Source organism: Falco punctatus, assembly GCF_963210335.1.
Source record: "Falco punctatus genome assembly, chromosome: 2".
NCBI lineage: Eukaryota > Metazoa > Chordata > Aves > Falconiformes > Falconidae > Falco > Falco punctatus.
This window is the reverse complement of record NC_137581.1, coordinates 47,157,456-47,179,215: the sequence shown is the minus strand read 5'-3', so window position 1 is coordinate 47,179,215 and position 21,760 is coordinate 47,157,456. Positions and strand designations below refer to the sequence as shown.

Genomic DNA, 21,760 nt, shown 5'->3' with positions numbered 1-21,760 from the left:
CAGGCCAGAGAATCCAAGCCCCTCTAGTTGTTCCCCTATGTGGAAGTTGTTCCCAGCTTTTTGATCATCCCTACTGCCACTCAGCCTTGTGCACCGTGGAGTTCTGCATTGTGCACTGCCCGGGATGCCTTCCTTTTTGACAGCACTGTTATATTTCAGCCTGCTGGACATCTAGACGCCAGGGGAAGAGACTAAGTCCTCGGAAAGCTTCTGTGTTTTACTCTGGCTTAAAGTACCCAGGCATACATTGACAGACAGGTTGGATGTCAATAGAGCTGCTTTTTAAAATACACTTCATATAGACAAAAGTAATGAAGACGATAGTTTCTCCCTTTTGTAGAAGAGTGTACTGGAAAGAGAGTAGGCTTAGTTCTAGGCTTTCTTCAGTCTAGAGCCTCACATCTCTCCAGGAGGCTCCCTAACTTCATAAATCAACTTTCATGCCTCCTGCTGAATTTTGAAATTCTATAGAAAAACCTACAATTACTGGAACAAGAAGAATACGCAAGCAAGATCATAACTGTTATCTAACACCTGGGAGGTTTTGCTAGGGGAAGACATCTTTGTGGTTTAGTCCATCCTTCAGCTAGTGCAGGAATTGCTGTGATAGGTGCAATAATCAGAAAAGTTCTGGTACAGGGAATAGCTTATGTTTACACCCCCTGTGTCTATACGTAGGTGAAAATCAAATCAACTGTTTATCTATCTTTTTTTTAACTTTACCTCCCTGAAGCCTGTAACTGTCAACCTGAAATGTTCAGGGTTTTGTGGAGTCTATCAAGTTATTACGTTGTTACTGAAAGGAATTGAAAATAATATATTTTGTCAAAATTTCCGTGAACACCTGTCTTGCTGCCCTGATCTTTTAAATCTTTATATCAGTTTTACCTTTGATTAAGCTGTTAAAATCAAAATATCTCAGATTCAGCCTTTTTGATACTGTGGCACAGATAGATGAAGCTCTTGGATGAATACAGGCATAGTCATTGTGAATGTGCAAAAACATTAATTTTCAGTATAGCACCTTAAGTTTCATGGGAACGTTGCAGCTTGGGCATAAATGCTATGCTGAAGAATCAGAAGAGCTTTTTAGGTATGAGGTGCGTTTGTCCTGGTTATATTGAAGTCCAAAAGAAAGAAAACATGTTTCATTTGCTATTTATCAGTATATGTACCCAATACTTATACATACAGTATGTTTCATGAAAGTGTTGCTGTTTATCAGTTAAAAAATAAGTTTTCTCTTTAATAAATTCCAGATATCGGAGATTTCTGTTTTGTCTTCTGATCTTTAAAATTTTCTGACCTTAACAGTATCACGTTTTTGTCTTGAAGTTTCAGGAAGAATCCTTGGTTGATGACTCGCTGCTTCAAGATGATGATGAAGAGGAGGAGGATAATGAATCTCGTTCATGGAGAAGATGATTCAACTCATCAATGACAATGCTAGAACTGCACCTGTGTTGCATTAGTATTACCTAATGTACTTCTGCATCTTTGTATTAAAAGGGGTTTTGTGATGAAGTTGGATTCGGATATAGACTAAAAAGCAGCTGGTCAGTTATACGTTTTGAGAGATTGATGTTTGAGTTACATTTCAGTAAATGATTGCTAAAGACATCATACTAGGAACATATGCAATGTTTTTATTACATAGTTCTACAGAAAGTTACAGAATTCTTTGGGTTCTTTGTAATTTACCGAATTGGTCAAACACAAATGACCAAAAGTTGTTATAACATAGATGATTTTTGTTCTATTCCAGATACGGAATGAAAATTTGCATTTAAAATCTTTGTGAATGTTTTCAGAAATGAATAGATAACAGTACTAAACCGAAGTCTCTGAAGTTATGTATTCATAATATTGCATAGTAGTATGCTTAGGCTTTACTATGTACTAGCCTTTTGTTGGATTTGTGTACGTATTTTACCTATGGGTTTTAATGATAAAGTGTATGACTGCTTTGCATATAAGTCCTTATGACTTTAAGATGTTAAAAAAATAAAGAAATGGAATGGTCTTAAAAAAAAAAAAAAGAGGAAAAAAAAAAGCAATAACCAAAAAAGCTAAGGCAATGGTCCTTCATAATGAAAAAAAAAAAAAAAAGAAAAAAAAAAAAAAAAAGAAAAAAGACCGTTCCAAATGGCAACCCCCACCCCCATATTCACAAAAGGAGCTCTAATCACTGTCACTTATACTAAAGTTGTATTGAATATAAAAAAATACATCAACATAATGATGTTTCATTTACATTAACACACAGGTATACTCTTGCATAAAAGCCTTTGGATGTTTTCTGAATTTTAAACTGATTTAAGTCAAAAAGTAAATATAATATTTCAACAATAAGGAATTTATTCTGTATCCTTGCAGTCTGCAACTGCAGAAGAAAATTTGATCCCACAAAAATATATGCAGTACTGAAATATAATTTAGAAAAATACATTAGGAGAAGTGGAATGTTTGGTAGGTATTATTCTAAAAAAATTGTGCACACTAATGCACCTTTTTTATTCCTGTGTGTCTATGATCACATTTTTCCTTTTCAAAAGTAACACTTAGCAGAGACTAAGTTGACACTATAGTGTATAATCACTATTTAAAAATGTACATACATGAAATGTATACTTCACAGAAATACTTAATTGGCTCTTTCTAGTGGGGCATTCTGTTATGAGAGGTCTGAAGTTTCTCCTCTTAGGAAGGAGAACTGTGTATTCCTTGGCAGTAAGGGACCTCTCTTACCAGAAAGACCTGGTTTTATTACCGTTTAGTGATGTTTTGCTGGTCTGTTTTCAAAGGAAAATGCATTTATTAAGTATTAGACTTATGGGGTTTATTTTTGGTTTGGTTTGCCACCCCAAACTCATTAATGGCTGCAGCATAAAACCACCATCTCATTCAGCAAATAGACGCAGGGGACAGTACTTTAGTTCACAGTATATTTTCTTTAGTCTGTGTTTTTGGTTTTGTTGGGTTTATTTTTTTATTTTTGAGGGGGAAGAGGGAAGTGGAGGAGAACTGTTGTGAATTGTGTCCCTGCCCTTTTTTTTTTTTTACATTCTAAAATCGGAATGGAGGAATGTAGAAGTAGTAGTATCCCAGAGAGAAGAGCTCTGGCTGTAGAATTTTTGTTCTGTGCTTTTCAGTTAGAGGGTTTTTTGAGACCTGGATCCTGCCTGGGTTTAGGTTTTTTGTTTGAGGTTGGTTGGTTGGTTGGGTTGTTTTGGTGGGGTAGGTTGGTTAGTTGGGTTTTGTTGGTGGCTTTTTTTCTCCCTTGGTCCCTGTATGTATGCATATCTTGTTGCAAAACTATGCACTTAAAATTTTTTGTATAGTCTTAGTTTCACATTGAAATTTAACAATTGACTGCCATGCTTGTTACAGTAAGTTCTAACTCTTCATAGGGAATTGTATTTGGGAAATTGATTTCCTTTTACGCTGAATTTCAGGCAAAATAAAATATTTTAAGAACCTTTTTATCCAGTGCTCTGAATGAGCTGCTCTAGTTCACTGAACTAAATACAAGCTTTCCTACTTTTCTTTTTTAATAATATACTATATCTGAAGGGTGCCAGATTGACAGTCCGGGAGATGGAAATTTTTAGTGTCTTACAGAACAGGTACTTTTTTTGTTGTCTTACAGAAAAGGTACAGCACATGAAAGGACTTGTGCATGCTGACTTAAGGTGGCTGCATGGCACGCTTTGGTGCTCAAACATGCCTTTTCACTGCAGTCAAATCAACACAAATTAATGACAACTATTAGTGTGTCCTTTACATGGATGCTTCTAAGGAATAATCTGAAATTGCTGTATCACATAATTTTAAAATCAGTATTCCAAGTTTGCCTGCTTGTTTCGAATTCAGCGTGGTAATACATCCATGCAAGATTAATTTGTTAATAACTGTTTGCACTCTGGCCTACCTGTAAGGGGCTGAAACATTCCTCTTATCACCTACCTCCTCCCAAACTTCCATCGTTGAAAGGCGACGGGGGAAGTCTTACTGGTGTGTATTTTGTCTCCTGCTATTATCTTGTGATGCTCTGAAGGATTGAAAGCCACCTGGATCAGAAGGGCTTGGTTTACTGTCACTGTAGAAACAACCCCAGATGTTTGTTTCAGTTGAAACCAATCTGTGATCCTGTGCCATTCAGGGTAAGAAAACGGTGCGCTATTTTCAATCTAAATGGATTCTGTATGTGTTTCTGTCATTATCAAATTACTTTCTTGATTTGATTTCTTTTTGGCTTGCTCTGTTCTTCCCTAGGGCTGCTCTCCCCTCCCTTTTTGCTACTACCTTAGCCAAATCCTGTCATTTCATTTCAGTCGGATCCTTGTTAGCATAGCCTTCAGTGAAATCTGTTGTCACCTCGAGCAGCATACTTCCTTGTTTGAATCAACAAACCAAATATCCTGCTGACTTTCATTCCCTTCTGTACTTGGTTGATCCTTGTGAATGCATTCCCAAGTATGCCTCCACTGTGATTAGCTAAATCATTGTATTTTTTTAACAGTTGTGCAAACGGAATTCCCTAATGTGAAACACGGAGAGCGGGGTTACCTTGGTTTTCCCCAGACAGCTTTTCAGAATTTCAATGGAAAAAAAAGGTAAACATTTAAAAACTTATTTCATTTTCCAGTTAGATTGCTATAGGTCTTGAATAAGGTTTGATCTGACGTGCAGATCAATGACAGTATTGTAGTAAACCACATTTGGTTGAATACAAAAATTTTAAGTAATCGGAGTCAGTAATTCAGACTGTATTACAATCTGTCTGAAAAAACAGTAAAATAACAAGAATACCTTTTGTAAGCATTACTTATGGCCAGTAGTATTTGTATTTTTTTCTTCTCTTAAAACTCAGTTATTTCAAAGCAGGAAAACCACACCTTACTATTCTTGTCAGCCCTTGGATAACTTGTTTGAGGTTTCTGTAGGTGTAATGTATAATTTGTAATTGTCAGTTGTCACATGAGCATAAAAGAGCACAAAAAGATGCGCAAGAGTTTGGTTTTGACTCGGGGAAGTGATTTTGGATGTTCCCTGTATTTTTTTTTTAAACTAATCTGTGAACCAGTAGGTCCCACCAAAAACAGATGGGGAGGAATGGTGTTTTTTTTTTTTTCCTTCCAGCAGTCATACACTACTGTTGTACTAATACACAACATAAAGGGATATAGACCTTCTATGAAGCACCTTATTTACTGTAAATCAACAGTGGATTTTTATGTCGCAGCTGAAGTCAGTTTTAATCCTATATTTTGTACCTTTATTACAATTAGCAAATTAAGTTACAGTTAACAAGTTAAGATTAGAATAACTGGAACAAAAGCAGAAAATTGAGGGGTTTGTGGGGAAAAAAAATGTGTATGAAAATCAGCAATTTTTACTGTGAGTGGAGCGATTTCTTAACTGTATTGATGTTATAGCATTTGATTTCTTCCAAATGAGCCTGTTATGTCAGACAAAGTAGAAGTTCTTGACTGAGAGTAAAAAGAATAACCAATCGAGCCAATATAGCTGCAAACTGATACTTGGTGAAAATGAACCGTTAGTTTTTGTGGACTCATGTAGACCGCTATGAACACACTAGTATGGGTGTCACACAGTTGCCTAAATACTGTAATTTCATAAACTAATTGTTTTTTGGTTTTATTTTAATATGCCTTTGCATGTTTTATTCTGAACCGTGTTTTAAATCTGTAGACATCAAAAATATTTGCAACAAAACCAGACTTCTGTGATTTTTGGTCTTTTATTTGAATTCTCTTCAGATTTAATTGGAACACTAATGAGAGGGGTTTCAAGAACATACTGCACAAGAAATGTCTCTTATTTTTCCTAATGGATCTTTATTTCTAAAATCCTTCTATATGTGTTAAAGCTAAAGCTTATCTGAATGACAATACTTTGATCTTTGTCCATGTGAGTGAAGATTTTTATCTTTTTTTCTTGTTGCAGTAAGTTTGTAATCCTGAGACCAGTTGATGTCTTTGAAAATCATCTCATCTGACCCTGTGGTATTTTATAATTTTGATGTTACAGTTTGAATTCTTGAATTCCAAGATCCTTCCTGCTTTGTTAGCATGACAGACTAATTCAGTTTCTCACCTTTCTGTGGCAAAGACTGGAACTCCACATTCAGCAAATCTCTCTCTGCTAGCTGTTGAGTATTTCTGTATCAGCAACTGGGAGAAAAAAATTGAGGCATGTACTCTTCAAAACTCATTTTTCTGAGAAACATCTGCAGTAGATGTATTTTTTTTTTATTTTGACCTTTTGTATGTAGAGAGGGTAAAATAGTTCTTTTAGTATTTTATGCTGTTTTACTGTTCTGTGTCACAGTTTCACGTAAGCTTTTTTGATAGTAATTTCATAGGTAAAAATTCTCTTAAAAAAATCTGATGTTTTAATATCGTCTAGCATACACTTTTCTTTAAAAAGGGAGGGGGGGTAAAGCAAACTGGTATTTACAGTTCCTTCTGACAAGCTATGAAGATTATTTGAAATCAGAGATGTTATTTATAGACCTCAAAACTCAGAACGGTGCAGATGAACACTAAGCCTAAAAAGCAGAAGTCATTCTTTAGCAACTGGGAAATGGTCTTTTAAATGCAATAGAAAAAAAGGAGCACTAACTTCTCCAAAATGTTTTCCTAATGATCTGCAGCTAGACGGAGTATTTCCCAGCTGTAAGGCACGCTAACTTTTCTCTCAATACAATAATTTGCTCTTTAGGGAAATGAGAAAAGTTTCTTAGGTTTTAAAGGTGGTAATTTATTCTTAATCTTGCACAGAATTTTGTGCAATAAAGATGTTGGAGCCAAAATGTTTCCTTCTTGTAGAGAAAACAAAGATTTCACAAAAATGTGTGTTGATCTATGCATGTAAAAACCTACATCCTTTGGCCAAAATCGTGTGCTTGTTGCTAATGCGTGTATGGTGTAGGTGAGATCTACAGAAGCACAGAAATGCCTTTAGGGTACAAGAACTCTGATTTTACAGAGCTGCACAGCTCTGCAGAACTCTGCTGCATAAAAGCAGAGGGAAGTGTCCTTTCCATTAAAGTACCTTGTTTTAACGTGAAGAAATGTTCTTCACGTTTGCGCACTGTCCTTTCTCAGCTTAAAGAAAAGACAGTTGTGATTTTGTGCAATTTTTTTTTCCTTGAGATAAAGCCCTGTATTTTCCCTTTCGACTGCTAGAGGGCACTATGGCTACACAAGTGAAACAATAACTGGCAGTCATTTGCTCCCATTTCAACATTTCTGTGCTATTTTTCCTGTTTCAGTTCTCATGCTAATATTTGCATTTCTTGCAGAAACCTGTATACATCTCTACCATGTCAGCAGAAATTCTATTTGTGTGAAGTGAAACAAAGTATCTCTCTTTGGATTTAGGTGCCAGTGATAAAACATGACTCCAGGTGTTTAAATCTGAATAAAACAGAAGAACATTTCTGTGTTGCAGGAGGCATATATCCATCTCCCTTTCTGCTCTGGGAGTTGAATTAGTTTTTGATAGATTACTGTTGGAGTGATAGAAAACTTAAGGTAGCTACATCCAGTCTGTGAAAGCTTTTCATAAGAATTAATCTCTAAAGCATGTGTTTGTGCTTTAGAATAGGGCAGATGCAGTGAAAAGCTAAAACTTACTGCTGGAAAGCAGGGGGGCAGAAATGACAGGCAGTATTATGTTTTTCTACAAACTACATAAGAAATTGCCAGCCTAACCTGGTCTAAGAAATTTCACCACTGTAGCCAGTTATCTTTGCTTTATGGTATACTCATGTTAAATACATCAAGGAATTACTACTGTGGCTCCACCAACTGGTGCAATGTAAGTACACAGAACAATTTTTCAACTACAATATTGAATAATTCCTTATCCTCATATGTTTGATTCACCGCCTGTTGCTGTCTTGCCCAAGTGCATTGGGAAGCTACTGGTAGCCTGTGTGCCTCTGCACTTGGAACTCTGAATGTGCAGTGTCCATGCACACAAATCACGTTTAGGCCAACAACATGCAGGACGTATTTGTGACTCATTCTGTGTTGTTTTCTTTTCCCTCTGTCAGTAGTGCAATATCAGAAAGTGCTGAGGCATCATAAATTTTGTTAATGCTCCTCCTAACTCACAAATTCAGCTCTGTGGATATTATTATTATGCTTGCTTTTTTTTTTTTTTTTTGGCAAGATGACAGCTGTATCATCACCTGTGCATAGACATTTTAAAATGCTGGAAAACATCCCAGAAGTCAGTACCTTTGAGTTCACTTACAGATGGAAACCTTGCTTACCAGAAGTGACTGTAAGAAGATAAATTCTTGTTGAAAAAATTATTTGGTTTTCTTTATTACAATTGTCTCTTTCATTCAGATCTTATAGATGATTAACATTCACCTAGTGCTGCTCTCAGAGAGGTAACAGATAATGTTTAAAATCATATATCTATCCCCCATGTGCTGTTTCTACCAGTTTGGTAGCAAATGAGAGATATACTATCTTTATATGTATTTTGATACAATTTTTAATGATACTTTCCCATTTACATTCCCCGTGGTAATATTTTATCTTAAAAAACAGAAGAGTGGTTGCACAGTTCTACAATCTTAAACTTTCACATTGCTGCTGTTTTGAAAACTCCCCCATAGGCTGTACCATCCCTCATGTATAAGACAAAGTTCTATAAGGTTAAGTTCTGTAGTTCTGCAGGTTTTATCAAAACACAAAAATAGAAATACCCAGTAAGCAGCAAGTGAGCAGGTTTAGAAAACTTTGCTGCAGTATAGAATTGTGCAGTACCAATCTTCACAAATGCGTACTATCCATACCTGAGTAATTGAAATCTTCTTCAAACAAATTCTTATAATGAAGGGAAATTTCACCTGCTCATATCTGATCAAGTTGCTTCCAAGAATTATTCCAGTGACTGAATGGGCCTGGATATGGAACTGTAACTGCTTGTCTACTGGAACACCTTTTGAATTGGTTAATCTTTCTACAGTGAGAATAGAAAACTTCTGCTGCTGCTAGAACCAGGAGTACTTATTCAGTATCTTCCAGGGAAAAAAACCAGAATCTGTCTACTTGTTAAATACTAAGTCAATAATTGATGAATATTTGTTCTGAGGGTCCTGCAAGCTGCTTCTGTTGGGGCTGGTTTTGCTGGTAAAATTTCATCAGTCACTTTGCAGAACTACCTTTTGGAACCTGAAAAAGGCATTTTCTTGTTTTAGAGTTTGGAATTCTTTGTTCCCAGAAGCAACATCTTGTGCATTGTGTATTTAGATGTATTATTGTGATGTAGCGAAATTTATCAGTGGGAGTATTCTGTTACTGAAAAATGTGAGATTGAAGAGCAAAAAGCAATAGCAGTAGCTTTTGTGGTGGAAGAAGCTGAGAGATGGTTAATGTGCAAATTTCTGGTCAGCAGACTTAGTGCCTGACCTGAATTAGAAAATAAATTTTCTATTAGAAATTATGCAAGGATATTGGCAGTATAGTAGAATGAAATGGAGCACTTTTTTCTGTCAATATGTGGTGAAAAATTGAGGAACGTAACTCACCATTAGACATGCTCACTTCTAACAGGTTAATGCTGTCTGTATTTGCAATTTGATATTGGTGAACTTCCCACTATTATTTGTATGTCTTCAATAAATCAGTTTTGTTAACTTTAATATTAAAATAATTTAAAATACATTAGTTTCTTCTGTTTCTGTGTTGAACTATCTGTAAACATCCTTTCAAGTGAGTTTAAAGTAAGTGCTATTTCTTTTCCATCCTCATTTACTGTAATGCTTTCTGTACTGAAAATACTGATGTGTTTGCTCTTGTACTGACTCCATTCTGCAAATTTACTATATATTGAATTTTTTGAAAACACTTTGCCAGGAAAACACTGGAGAAATAGCTTTGTTTTAGTAGAATAAGTTATAGAAACTGGAATCTGAAATAATAAAAAGATGAGCCAGTAACATTTGCTACACTGCCATTTTTAAGATGGCTGTATATCATGCTACAATACTATCTGTAGATAAGCTTTTGTTAAACTTTTAAAATAATTTGAGTAGGTAATTACCAGTGTTTTAGTAGTCTAAAGCAGGATTGATGGCAGCTTGATTGGCTGTAGCAGTTACTAAAGTTCACATTTTATGACCTCCTTAAAAATATTAATTTAGAAGCTTATGAATTACTCTCTGGAGTCACCCTGAATTAACAAATACTGAGCTATATTTTAGCTTTTGATTTTTTTTTTTTGTGAAGTAATTTCTGTTCACTACTGAACTTTATAGTGTTTTTCAAGAACTGATTTTCTAGATAAAGCAGTAGTAGTAACTCTTTGATGGCCCGGACTAAGCTGTGCAAAATAGGTTTGTTCCATCCCAGCATTAAAGACCATGGCTGATCACTCCTGCCCATCTTTTATGCTTGACAGGGAGGTATTTGTGTGATAATGTAATTGAGGAGCTGGGCTATACTTTTAAAAATGTGGTGGTCCAATGGAATTACTTTCCTAATCTACTTCACCAGGTGGCTGCAAAGATGTCAGTGGTGAGGGATGCTGGGGTCAGTAGAGCTCTTCATCCCACAGTTGTGGTTCAACCCAAGCTACTTCAATTGGAAACACAGAGGCACCATTGTGCTATTCTTAGTTAACATGTGTTTGGCTTCAGCACTTGGGTTTTCTGTTCCCCTGATTTACAGGAGCCAGGGCAAAATGTTTCACAAGCGTTGAGTGAGCAGAAGATTAGGACAATTGAGAACAGAAGCATCACACTTGCACAGGCTCCTCAGAAACACCAGGCGTGCTGTGGTTACAACAGTGACCTGCTAAACTGAAAGCTCCATGGCCCTGCATTTCAGCTGACCCTCCGTACCCGTTTGGAAGTCCATGAAAAGGTGGTATGAATGGCCTTATAAACAGGGACTTTGCTGTGGGAGCTCTGGCTCCTTTTGGTGTATCTCAGTGGTTCTGATGGGTGTGCGGGGTGGGAAGGCAGTCGCGGATGAGTCAAGGATCACTTCCAAAGGAGGTGTGAGAAGCCTAGGAAGAATTTTGTCAGACCTTTTGGATCTTCGTTTAGCCTATTGTGAATATAGTAGGTTTATGTCAAAGGCTGTGTGACTTGTGTGTGTCAGTGCAGTGCTGATGCAGTAGCAGCGAGCTGCTTGGGAGGCGCTTCCTCCCCATCACTGTTGTGGTGCAGCAGGGCCACGGTGCCTGCGCTTGGGCTTCCTAGGAGAAACTCTGGTCTGCCAGCTGGGTAAAGCAGTCCTTGGGCTAGGCTGGAGCAGGGAGAGATCGTCGCCTCTAATGGATCTGTGTAGACCAGCTAAACCATTAGAAGGGAACATAGTTCTTGATAGCATTTAGGGACCTTAGCCGGTCAGGGAACCAAGCAGGTGGTAAGAAAGCAGAATAAATACAGCAATGTACCATGCACTATGGGGTTTGCAATTAGGTTAGACATCATCAGAGCTGGTTTTGTTGAAGTTTGTTGGTGAATTCCAATACTAAATTGCTGGAGGCAGACAGAAGCTGGATTTTCAAGTTCTTGGCCAAACAATAGGGTATGTGCATGCTTCCTTTCCTGCAATCCATGCACTGTCTGCCACACCTGTGGGTTGGTCTAGTTTGTTGCAGAAGTCACGCTTGTTTGCAAGAAGAGTTGCTATAAAAGATTTGGGACATACTACTAAATCCATGGAACTAGGGCGAGGAAATACTGCTGCTCTGCCTTGTGCGTTCACAGAAACTTCCATCTGAAACTTCAAAGTAGCATCCAAAATACCAAACAGTTTAGAGAAGCCTCACTTTAGTGATTCCTTCTGAATGCCTTAGGTGTTGCGGAACTCGGTGTTCCTTATTATGAACCCCTATGGAGCATGTTAGTATTGTCAGTCAGTTGCTGTTTTGAAATACTGCTTTTCCAGTCAAACGGGGTGTGGGTGTTCAAACCTGTTTGTCCATGTTGGGTTAGCATAAACAAATCAAGTAATGGATCTTTCCTGTGATTTAAACTGTTTAATCCTGTTGCCTGAAGGAACAAGTTAGGAAGAAGCAGTTGCATGAACAATTTAATGGGCAGATCATAATTTCAGATGGGAAATTGAGTGATGATGAGCTGTTATGACAGAGGAGTAGGGGATCTTCTTTGGTCATCATGGCTGCAGAATAAGCTGGAAGGTGCAGTTCTAAACTCTTAAGGGTACATTAACAGGAGCTTGTGTCAATTGAACCTTTAGAAGTGGAGACTTTTGCAGTGCAAAGCATTTTAGTGCCTAAGTCCTCTCAAATGTTTCTCCAGCTGTCCAAAGAATCAATGGTCCTACCGTGCCCTTCTTTCTCTGAACAGATTGTGAACTGATGTGAACATTTAAAGTATTAGGAGCCATATCTGAGAGAGGTTGTGTATGCTTCGATGACTGCTTTCTAAAATTAAGTAATCACAAGCTTTCAAAATGAAAATATTCATATGAAAGGAAAGGTAGACTGTAATCTTACATCTTTGCTGGAGTCCAAACATCACAATGGAAAAGGCGTTTTCTACTTTCATCTCCGTGGATCCACTGGTCAATTTAAAGAGCTCTCAAAGCTGACAGTAGCACATACACAAATCTCTAAATTGTATCCAAATCCTATATATACTGTTGCTTGCAAAAATCCGTGTTGCATTTTGCAGAACTCGGCGGTCTGATTCCTTCCGAATGTTCGATCAAAAAATGAGTAGTCTTTTCCTAGCCACTGTTAGTAGTTATGGGATTAATGTGTTAGGAACCCTCAGCAGGAATTCTGCAGTTTTGTTTATGAAGATACTGAAAGCAATTTAAAATTATGGGAGTATCTCAGGTGCTTCTGAATTTTCTGAACAAAACGTTTATGGGACAAATGATTACTTTCAACTTGCACCTCTACCCCAGCAGTCAAATGAAAGGTGAGGAAAGCCCATCAATGTTCCTGCAAGACAAACCGCTCCTGCCTGAAGATTTTGCCAGGTGGTAGATTGTGGTGGCTTCCAAATGCCTTGATGTCATGCAGATATGCTGTGGTTTAGTGTGGCGCTATCATGTTTCAGCATGGCTTTGTAGCTTCTGCTTTTAGCAGAACGCACTGGAAACATAGGTGATTTCAGTGTCTTGTACCTCTCTGAACGTTGGTGCTCAGCCTCTCAGTCTACATCAATATTAGTAAATTAAACGTGGCTGGGACTTCTCTGATGCTGAGGCCAACTGGTGTGGAACAACTCTCATACACGCTGTTAGGCTTCAGAACGGGACAACCACATCCACATTCTCTGCTGGGAATGATTTCTGGCTTGGGGTAGCTGATCCAGGTCTCTGTGGTGCTAGGACCTAACAGTTTAGTAGTACCAACAATAAAGTTTTGGTGCCTATAATATATGCTGGGCCTGTTTGTTTTACTAATTCAGATACTGTCTCAGAGTTGTGCGGTATCTTTAAATGCTGAGCTTTGTCCAGCTGCAGCAGGTAAGGGGATTTAGCTCCCCTGGTAGATGGAGCAGCCTCGAGGAGAATGTGTTCTTTGGAAAGGCAGTGACAACTGACAGTGCAGTTCTGCAGGGACACCATCCTCCCTAACGATAAATGTCACTAGGTAAAAGAGAGAAAGGGTACCTAAAAAAAGAACCCTAGTACTTTTGCTAACATACAAATAAATGACAATTAGCAGTCAAAAATTTATAGACTGTAGTACCTCTTGAATTTAATGAGAAGTGTAAAATACATGATAGTCTTGTGGCATACAGAGTTACAAGAAAATTAATTAATATGAAGGAGAAGGATGAAGAAGAAGAAAATGAGTAAGGATCTCAAAGCTGAAATACACATAGGCCGTTATACTCAAACTTTCCTATCGTTAGTAAGGTTTGGAGGTCTCTTGAACTATTCACTATTATCAACCATCTTGAAAATTAACCTTGCAATGGTGTAATCAAAGGGCCAAGATGTGCTACTGTTCTGGCAGGCCTACCTATAGAACTGCATTTTCCCGTCAGCTGTCGAAGGGGGAGCCGTGCACAGATAACTCGTCCTGTAGCCCTTCATGTGTAAGTATGCTTCCTAGTGCGGTACATCACCTTAATTATTATACCTTCTGCAGCAGAATAGAATTCTCTGACCTGATCATTTTTGTTGCTGAATTGCTTGCACATACGTGGTGAAAATATTTTGTGTCTGTAAACGTGTTTCATCAGGCACGCTCCCACCTGTCAAAGCGGAGTGAATGCTTTAATTGCCTAATCGGCTTTCTGGGTCTCCCATGCAGGCATAAAACCACCACAGTGAGTGATATAGGTACATGGTGGTACATAAGCGATTATTAGAGGTAGTTTTTCCAACTTTTGTGTTCTAGTAGGCAAGAAGCATGTTGGATTTAGTGAGATTATAAGCATGATTATTTACTGGCAGAAGCTGATGTTTTTCTCCCCTCTATTTTTACATTTGAGGATAAAGTACAATTCATGTTCTGGGCATCATCTTGTGGAAGTTCTAAATCACTTCATGAGGCTTTCAGCCGGGCTCATGTCATTTATCCATCAGCACTCAGTCCATTTAATCCAGGCCCCTCAGCTGTACAGACCCAGCTCCTGTTGTGAGTGATCGGCCTGCTTGAGTGCTCCCAGCTTCTCCTGTCACATCACATTTGCATAAAAGAGGACAGATAACCAAATTTGAGCACACAAATGAAAATGCTAAGCGCTGAACCTGTCACAGTTGTTGTTCAACTAATTGTGAAAAATTTGATTTGCTGGCTTTTCACTGTTTATCATGTGGACCCCCTTCTCAAATTTGCCTTGGCTTCTGCTTCTGTACATGTAGCTTTTAAACTCCCTACACAAGCAGCCGACCCTGGGGATTACTTACCTCTCCTACCAGCTTTTAATGTTGGCTCATCTACTTGACTAAATTAGGCCACCATGGCAAACAAACACATAATTAAAAACCTGGGAAAGACAACTGCGGTTGCACTTCTGAAATTGATTTTGCAGTCTATTACTGGTATATGCCTTTGCATTTTGCCATTTTATCTTGTCCTCCTGTAAACTCTGAAAATGTCTTTGCTTTTGATTATATATAGGAGGAATACATATTATTTCAGATTGAGGACCAAGATTTTCTTCTCAAAAGGGAATAGTGAATAAAAACACTTTCTTATTTCTGGGTGCTTTGTGGCAGCCTATTCCAGAGGTGCTGTGTTCATTTGAAATTAAGACCCATTTTTAAACTGGCATTGAAAGCTCATAGATTAAGTATTGTTCAAATTATTGTGATTTTTCAAAATTCTGGGGCTTGACAGCTTTCCAAAACTACTTACAGCTGCTGACATGTTTCTATTTCCGATCACCTTCTCTTAACTTCTCTGTATAATTTACACATCACTTCTTATAACGTATACCTAAAGGTCACCAATTAAAACGGTGGAATGTCATGTTGCTTTTTTCTGAGTAGAGAAGGTGCTTCAGCCAAACAATTACCTATACAAAAACACACAAAAAATTTCATCTGCATAGCCAAATCATCCATCTTTTTGGTGTCTGCATTGGTTATACTCTGAATGCCTGTGACTATCATCATTTAAGAAGGTGGATGATAACACGGACATAGTGGATACAGATCTCTAAAGACTGTTGAAAGCTTCTGAAAACAACCTGGTAAGAGACACTGGTATTTAGGTGTTATAAGCAATTGATATTTCTCTAGCAGTTCTAAAATATCAACATAATTATTTTCAAAATAAGACAATAATTTGTCAGCAGATATAACTGAAATAATATTTAACAAATAAAATCGAAAACATGTTGCTTAAAATCCTTTTAAAGTCATTTCATTCTGTTGGTGAAAGGGGAAAAGTCCCTGTTCACATCTAGTAGAGTCCACTGATAACAGTGGTAGTAATACGGCATAATCCCTTTCATAAACTGTTGAAGATGGGTCTTAAAACTGTAAGGTATTTTCATATGTTTCTCTGATAAGGGCGTACAAAAAAAAGGCTTTTTTTCTTTTTCTGTTGGTTAAGAATGATATAATTTGTAGCCTAAACTGACTTACATCCAGGTTGACTATGGTTAGTCATCCTTTGTTTTAAATAGCTTTTCTCCTTTCATGGTGTTTATTTCCTTGATAAGTTCATGAACAGCTGTCATGTTGTCACAGCCTTCATTTTACTAGGCTAAGCGGGCTGAACTGTTAAAGGGCTTTGATAAAGTCTGATGTATTTAACTGCAGCAATTTAAGATATTAACATTTACAGCTCAATGTGTTGGAGATCACTGTCCTTCTCCATTAAATTTTGCTCTTTTCCTCATTTTTATGACTGAATTCTACTGTCATTAAAAATGTAGCTGGAAAAATAACTCGTGCTGTACTCAATGCTCACTACATTTTGCTTGTTTGATCACTAGAATACTATCAGTTTCCTTTTTTCACATCCTTCCTTCACACTATGTTATTTTATCTCCTTCCTCATTAACAGCTTTCTGAAGCTGACCTCCTTTCCTGCCCTCTTTCTCAAGTTTGCCAGTGAATTATACTAAAACCAAAAATCATATCTGCAAAATAAAGTATTTGGAAAAGATGAATACAGACGTGTTTGGAAGAGACTATTCTTTAGCATGTCCGGCCTACAGCATCAAACTGAGGAGCAGCAGATGTCCCAAGAAATTAGTTAGCTAACAAAACACTTTGCTCTGTACTTGGCAAACTGGGACTGTATTGCCAACAGGTTTGATTCTAAAAGTCAATGAAGTAGCAGCTTTTGGTCCAAAGCCAAAAAGATGGCTTGTAAATATCCAGAATGTTGTTACATCTCTTATGTGCTCTGAGTAACCTTCAACAAGGTGTTCCATAGCGATTCTAATATTGCCTCCCAGCTTCACCCATTTGCAAAATACATCCTGATAGCTGGAATGTCCTGAGGTATCTCTTTGAAGGTTTATCTACTCAAGAACATAGGTACCATTTTCAAAACCAATTTTCTTCATATAAAGAGAACAATAAAAATTTCAGTTACCCTGTTCTTCAATAGTGGTGTTAATATCTATTGATAAACTGTTACCTCTTTTTAGCATGCACTGATTTGATCTGGAAATCTTATAGATATGTTAAGGATGGTAGAACTAAATTAAATATTTAGGCTTATGCACCATATTTGTCTTAGGAAGAACTATGCTTACAGGTAAGATTGTCCTCTGCTTTTTCTCAGATTTTAACAAGAAAACAAGACATTATTTTCTTGCTTTATTTCTAATTTAATTTATTGGAACATGGAAAATTTATTGTTAAATCCTGGAATTATTTTGTTCCTTTAAAAAAATAATCCTCATCCCTTGTTTTTCCTCCTTTACCTCTCTCTGAACTTAAACTTATTCAGAAATAGTGCAAGAAAAGGAGAACAGAAAGGAACAACTACATCTAGCACAAAACAATCAGCTCTCAGAGTTAAGTTTTGCAGTAAAAATACTTGTGACAGTAGGACTTGAAAGCAGTTTTTTAAAAGGGAAATCAGATTCTAAACTTTCTTCATTAAGTTTATCAATCTCCAAAGTAACTGTGAACATGCAGTTTTCCAGATGGGGTTCTTGATGTAAATGCATGATTTATAATTTCAGAAACTACATTGCAAAATTTCTTTGCGTTCTGTATCCTTCAATATTCTTATTTGTAAAATGTTTTGCTTAGGCTAGTCAGAGAAACAACAGAGTGAGAAATGTGTTTAAAATTTTGAACAAGTACTAATGGAAAATGTTTTGCCTTATTCCCTCAGCTCTAATAAAATGTATACTTTCCATTTATCCTTCAACTAGATATCTATTGATGTTTGATTAAAAACAATCTCCCCTGCTTCTGTAAGTACCTTCGTGTAATTCATGGGGATTTTCTCATTTTCCCAGGTCTGCTTGGGTAAATAAAGGTTTCTCCTCAGTTCAGTCTCTTAGGTTGGATGTTAGAATAAACAAACTTCCATTAACTTGATTTTTGTTTTGCTTTAGATTGCAAGTAACTTCATCAGCATGTAAGAGGGACAACTGCTCCATCTCTCCCTATATATTTTATTATACAAAGCTGACCCCCTTCCCATGAGCTTAGCTCTTGACTATAGCTAGATGCAAAAGAATACAGAAAGGATTAGCACACAGAGAAAGGATTAGCAGGTTACACATACACATCTCCATAGTCTGTGGGTATATGCAAAGAAAGACATGTTAAATTGCCTGTTCTTTTTATATAAAAAAGAAAACTTATTTACCCTATGGGTAAAATGTGTGTTGACCTACTGCATTACAGTATAAGCATGAACAAGGTTACTTTTTCCCCCTTTCTGCTAAATAATAAGGCAACTCATGCTGAGGGTGCACTTAAACTATATCTATAACTCTTGGAAATTCATAGATTGTAAGGCCAAATGGGACCGTTATGATCATCTTGCCTGACCTCCTCTATAGCACAAGCCATAGGGTTTCGACAACATAACAGTATTTGTAATTTCATATGCATTAGAGTGCTATTTATAGGATATATATTGTATCGAAATGGCAGAATATTCATCGCTCTGAAATTCTGCTAGATAATTTTACTACTGTAGTGGCATCTACAAGACTCTCGGTACATACCAATAAAAAAAATATCAGAATTTCAAGCAATTTGCTAAAAATGTGCCTACATCTAATAAGCAGATTGCCTGGGACAAATGCTGCAAAACCGTATATTTAATGTAAAAATACAGTTAATACAAAATAATCCAAGTAATTCATTAATTACCAGGTACTGTGGAATCCAAAGTCTAATTAAGAAAAGAAAAATTATGACTGACTCTTCCATTACACTAACAGAAGTATTTTAGCAACAGAGAAAACTAAAACAAAATTTGTGTACCTTTCACAAGGCTCACTCTTGTCCTGTGCTAAAGCTCTTTTTCTTTGGACTGATATCAAGAACTACGGTGCTTGATTTTCATTTTTATGGAACCACTGCTATAAATGACTGCTACAACTGGAAACTGATTTTAAAGGGTAACTAGGATAGAAATAGATGTCTGCACTGTTACACATGTAAAGCAAACTGAACTTCATCCCCCACCTTGCTTGTTAAAACCACCACTCTTTATATGAAGTATATTTAAAATTAATATTTCCCTTTTTTAAAAAAAAATATAATTAGCCCTCAAGTTATATTTCCTACCTCTCTGAATACCAGAAAACGTTCTCTGCCTTTTCTATGGGAGTCACTGGTGAAACGTATGACATTGAACAGTCCTAAATGTCCCAATCAAACCAAACCAGTTTCACTGCTCAAATCTTGGGAACAGATAACATGCCTGATTTTTAAAGATAAGAATTCAGATATCACCCATGTTTGTATTTGCTGCTGGAAAGGGAGCAATAAAAGGGCAATTAACATTTCTACTGATCATAGGTTAAAATGATTTAACCCACCTTTTAGCAAAGTAATAGTTCCTTGAAGTAATTACATCATTTTGTTAAATGCTAAGAATGATGACATAAAACGACATGGATATCATTGGTCTAAGATGTTTATCTGTGCATATTAAAAACTTTTAAACATGATTGTGTAGAAAAGACTAAGCCGTTCAGATCAGCTCCTTCTTCTGCCAGTCTTCTCTAAAATTATACCAATTTAAAGACATACATGAACAACTGTGCCTTAAAAAAAGCAGATAGATGAGTAAATATATCACGTAACAGAAACTTTCAGGAATTAGTTATCAGTAAAATAATGTGCTTTTGTAAAATCTTAAATGCTTTGTTCAGATGCTGTCCCTGCTATGCAGGAGCTTTGACGAACTTGTGACAAGTGCAGGGGGAGGGCTGTGTCTCGAGGTTTGCATTTTGATCCATTCACTAGTAAGTTCTCTGAGAGCATAGGTAATGATAACATTTAGCTAAAAAAGGCTAGTTTAAAAGCAATTTTTAAAGGTATTTCAATGGAGGGAAAGAAAGCAGGGATGAAGAGACCAATTAACCAATTTTTCTTGGCCTTTCCCTCACGCACAGACACATTCTGTACAAACCCCTGTTTTGATGTATTATTTTAATTAATCCCAGTCTTTTGATTTCTGCAAAAAGAAGGTTAGCAAATGTAACAATGCTCGAGAGTTTCTTTATCGTAAAAGACACATAATTTCAAGCATTTAATAAGGTAGATTTATTCTGGGTAGTTTAGTTTGCACATTCACTCAAACAGCCCTCCCCAAAGACAACATTAAAAATGTGATTAGTTAGCTGCCATCAATAACACAAAATAGGAAAACACTCTCTGAAGGGACAGCTTTGTGGAGGGCACTGCACAGTGTGTAGTAAAAATATATGGCCTAATAAGTTTACATTTGCAGGCTCATTTGTTAAAACTCTTGAATTTCTAATTTGTGTCGGAAAGATAAATGCATGGGGCCTCAGTAAAGTGTGAGATTAATACTGATGGATGGGGATTCAGATTTTTGCTAGCCTCTTACTTCTGTACAGCCCAGTAGGCAGTTTATGGGGAAAACCAAATGTAAATAAAAAAAGAGGACATTATTTACCTTGGTCAAGGCCAATTACCAGTTATATTGTTCTTTTCAACTTTATTGTTTGGATATAAATTATCCTTATCTAATTATTGTTTAATGCATTTTGGTAATCAAGCCCTCACGAAGTGTAATTAGATGCTAAAAAGGACAGGCACCCGATGGTTACTTTGAAGCACTGCAAAGAGTCAAATGGCAGAAACGGAGGCCGCTGGGACCTTTGGGGCTGTAAGGTGGAAGAATAATAATAAAACATATTATATAATAAAGTCTGCCTTATACCTGAATCAAAATACTCACATAAAATGAAAATGAGCTGAGGTTAATAAGAATAATAAAATAAGCGGGATCTGTATATGCCACACGCAGTTGATTTCAACAGCTTTCCTTCCACACACAGTGCCAGGGCAACACTACCATTGTGCTCTAAAGTGACAGACAACAGGGGTGACACCAGCATTTCTTACCTGTCCCCCAGAACGTACCTCTGAACTTGGATGAACTTTACCAGTGTAAATAAAGAGGTCCTTATGTTCTAACACAGTAAGTTGTCAGATATCGTTTCAAACTAAAATACAAACATGGATGTGGCAGAAAGGCAGGCATTTGTAAAGGAATATAAAAAAGGGACATTTCAACATGAGTGAACAAAACAAAGTTTGCTGCTGGTATGCTTCTGTATGTATAGTACCTTTAGATCAAAGGAAATCCAGAAGCCTTCAGTATTTGTAAAACAGCATACCTCAAAATGTCAGTACAGGTTCACAGGGGTTGCCAAATGTGGCAGCCCCACCGAGAAAAGGCTGCCCACAACTCCAGGCACCCAGGTTCAACCAGTGGCGAGGCTAGGGGTGTGTTCCCAGTAGGCATGTGAACAAACGCATGTGTACAATACATGTAGATAGATAAATGTACCTGTCCGGCCACACAGATCAACACAGGTTGTGAACACAAACAGCACTCACGGCTTCATCCCGTTCTCCTCTGTCTGATTGGGATGGAGGCCTATTTATGGGAAAAATACAGATATATGTGCAATGTAGAGCTCTCCAGTAGCTGGGCTTAGAATGTAACCTGTCCAGCAAATTGCCCCCAGATCCTCTTGTCTCCAGGTGCCTCATGTACATCAACACATGAGTCTCTTGGCCAACCCCAAAGCCCCCAGATTTCTCCAGAAGTTAGACAGGTCTCTCCTGGTGCTTCT

General features: G+C 37.2%; 1 protein-coding gene across 5 annotated transcripts in view; it reads left to right on the top strand.

Moving 5' to 3' along the window:
- Positions 1 to 2,162, top strand: part of RBM26 (RNA binding motif protein 26) — a 59,013-nt gene extending 56,851 nt beyond the window's left edge. For all 5 annotated transcript variants that reach the window (XM_080374399.1, XM_080374397.1, XM_080374401.1 and 2 more), the window contains one exon: positions 1,336 to 2,162. In XM_080374399.1, the coding sequence (XP_080230525.1) occupies positions 1,336 to 1,425 (90 nt within the window). In that variant the 3' untranslated portion in view covers positions 1,426 to 2,162. The remainder of the gene's footprint in view (positions 1 to 1,335) is intronic.
- The last annotated feature ends 19,598 nt before the right edge of the window (positions 2,163 to 21,760 follow it).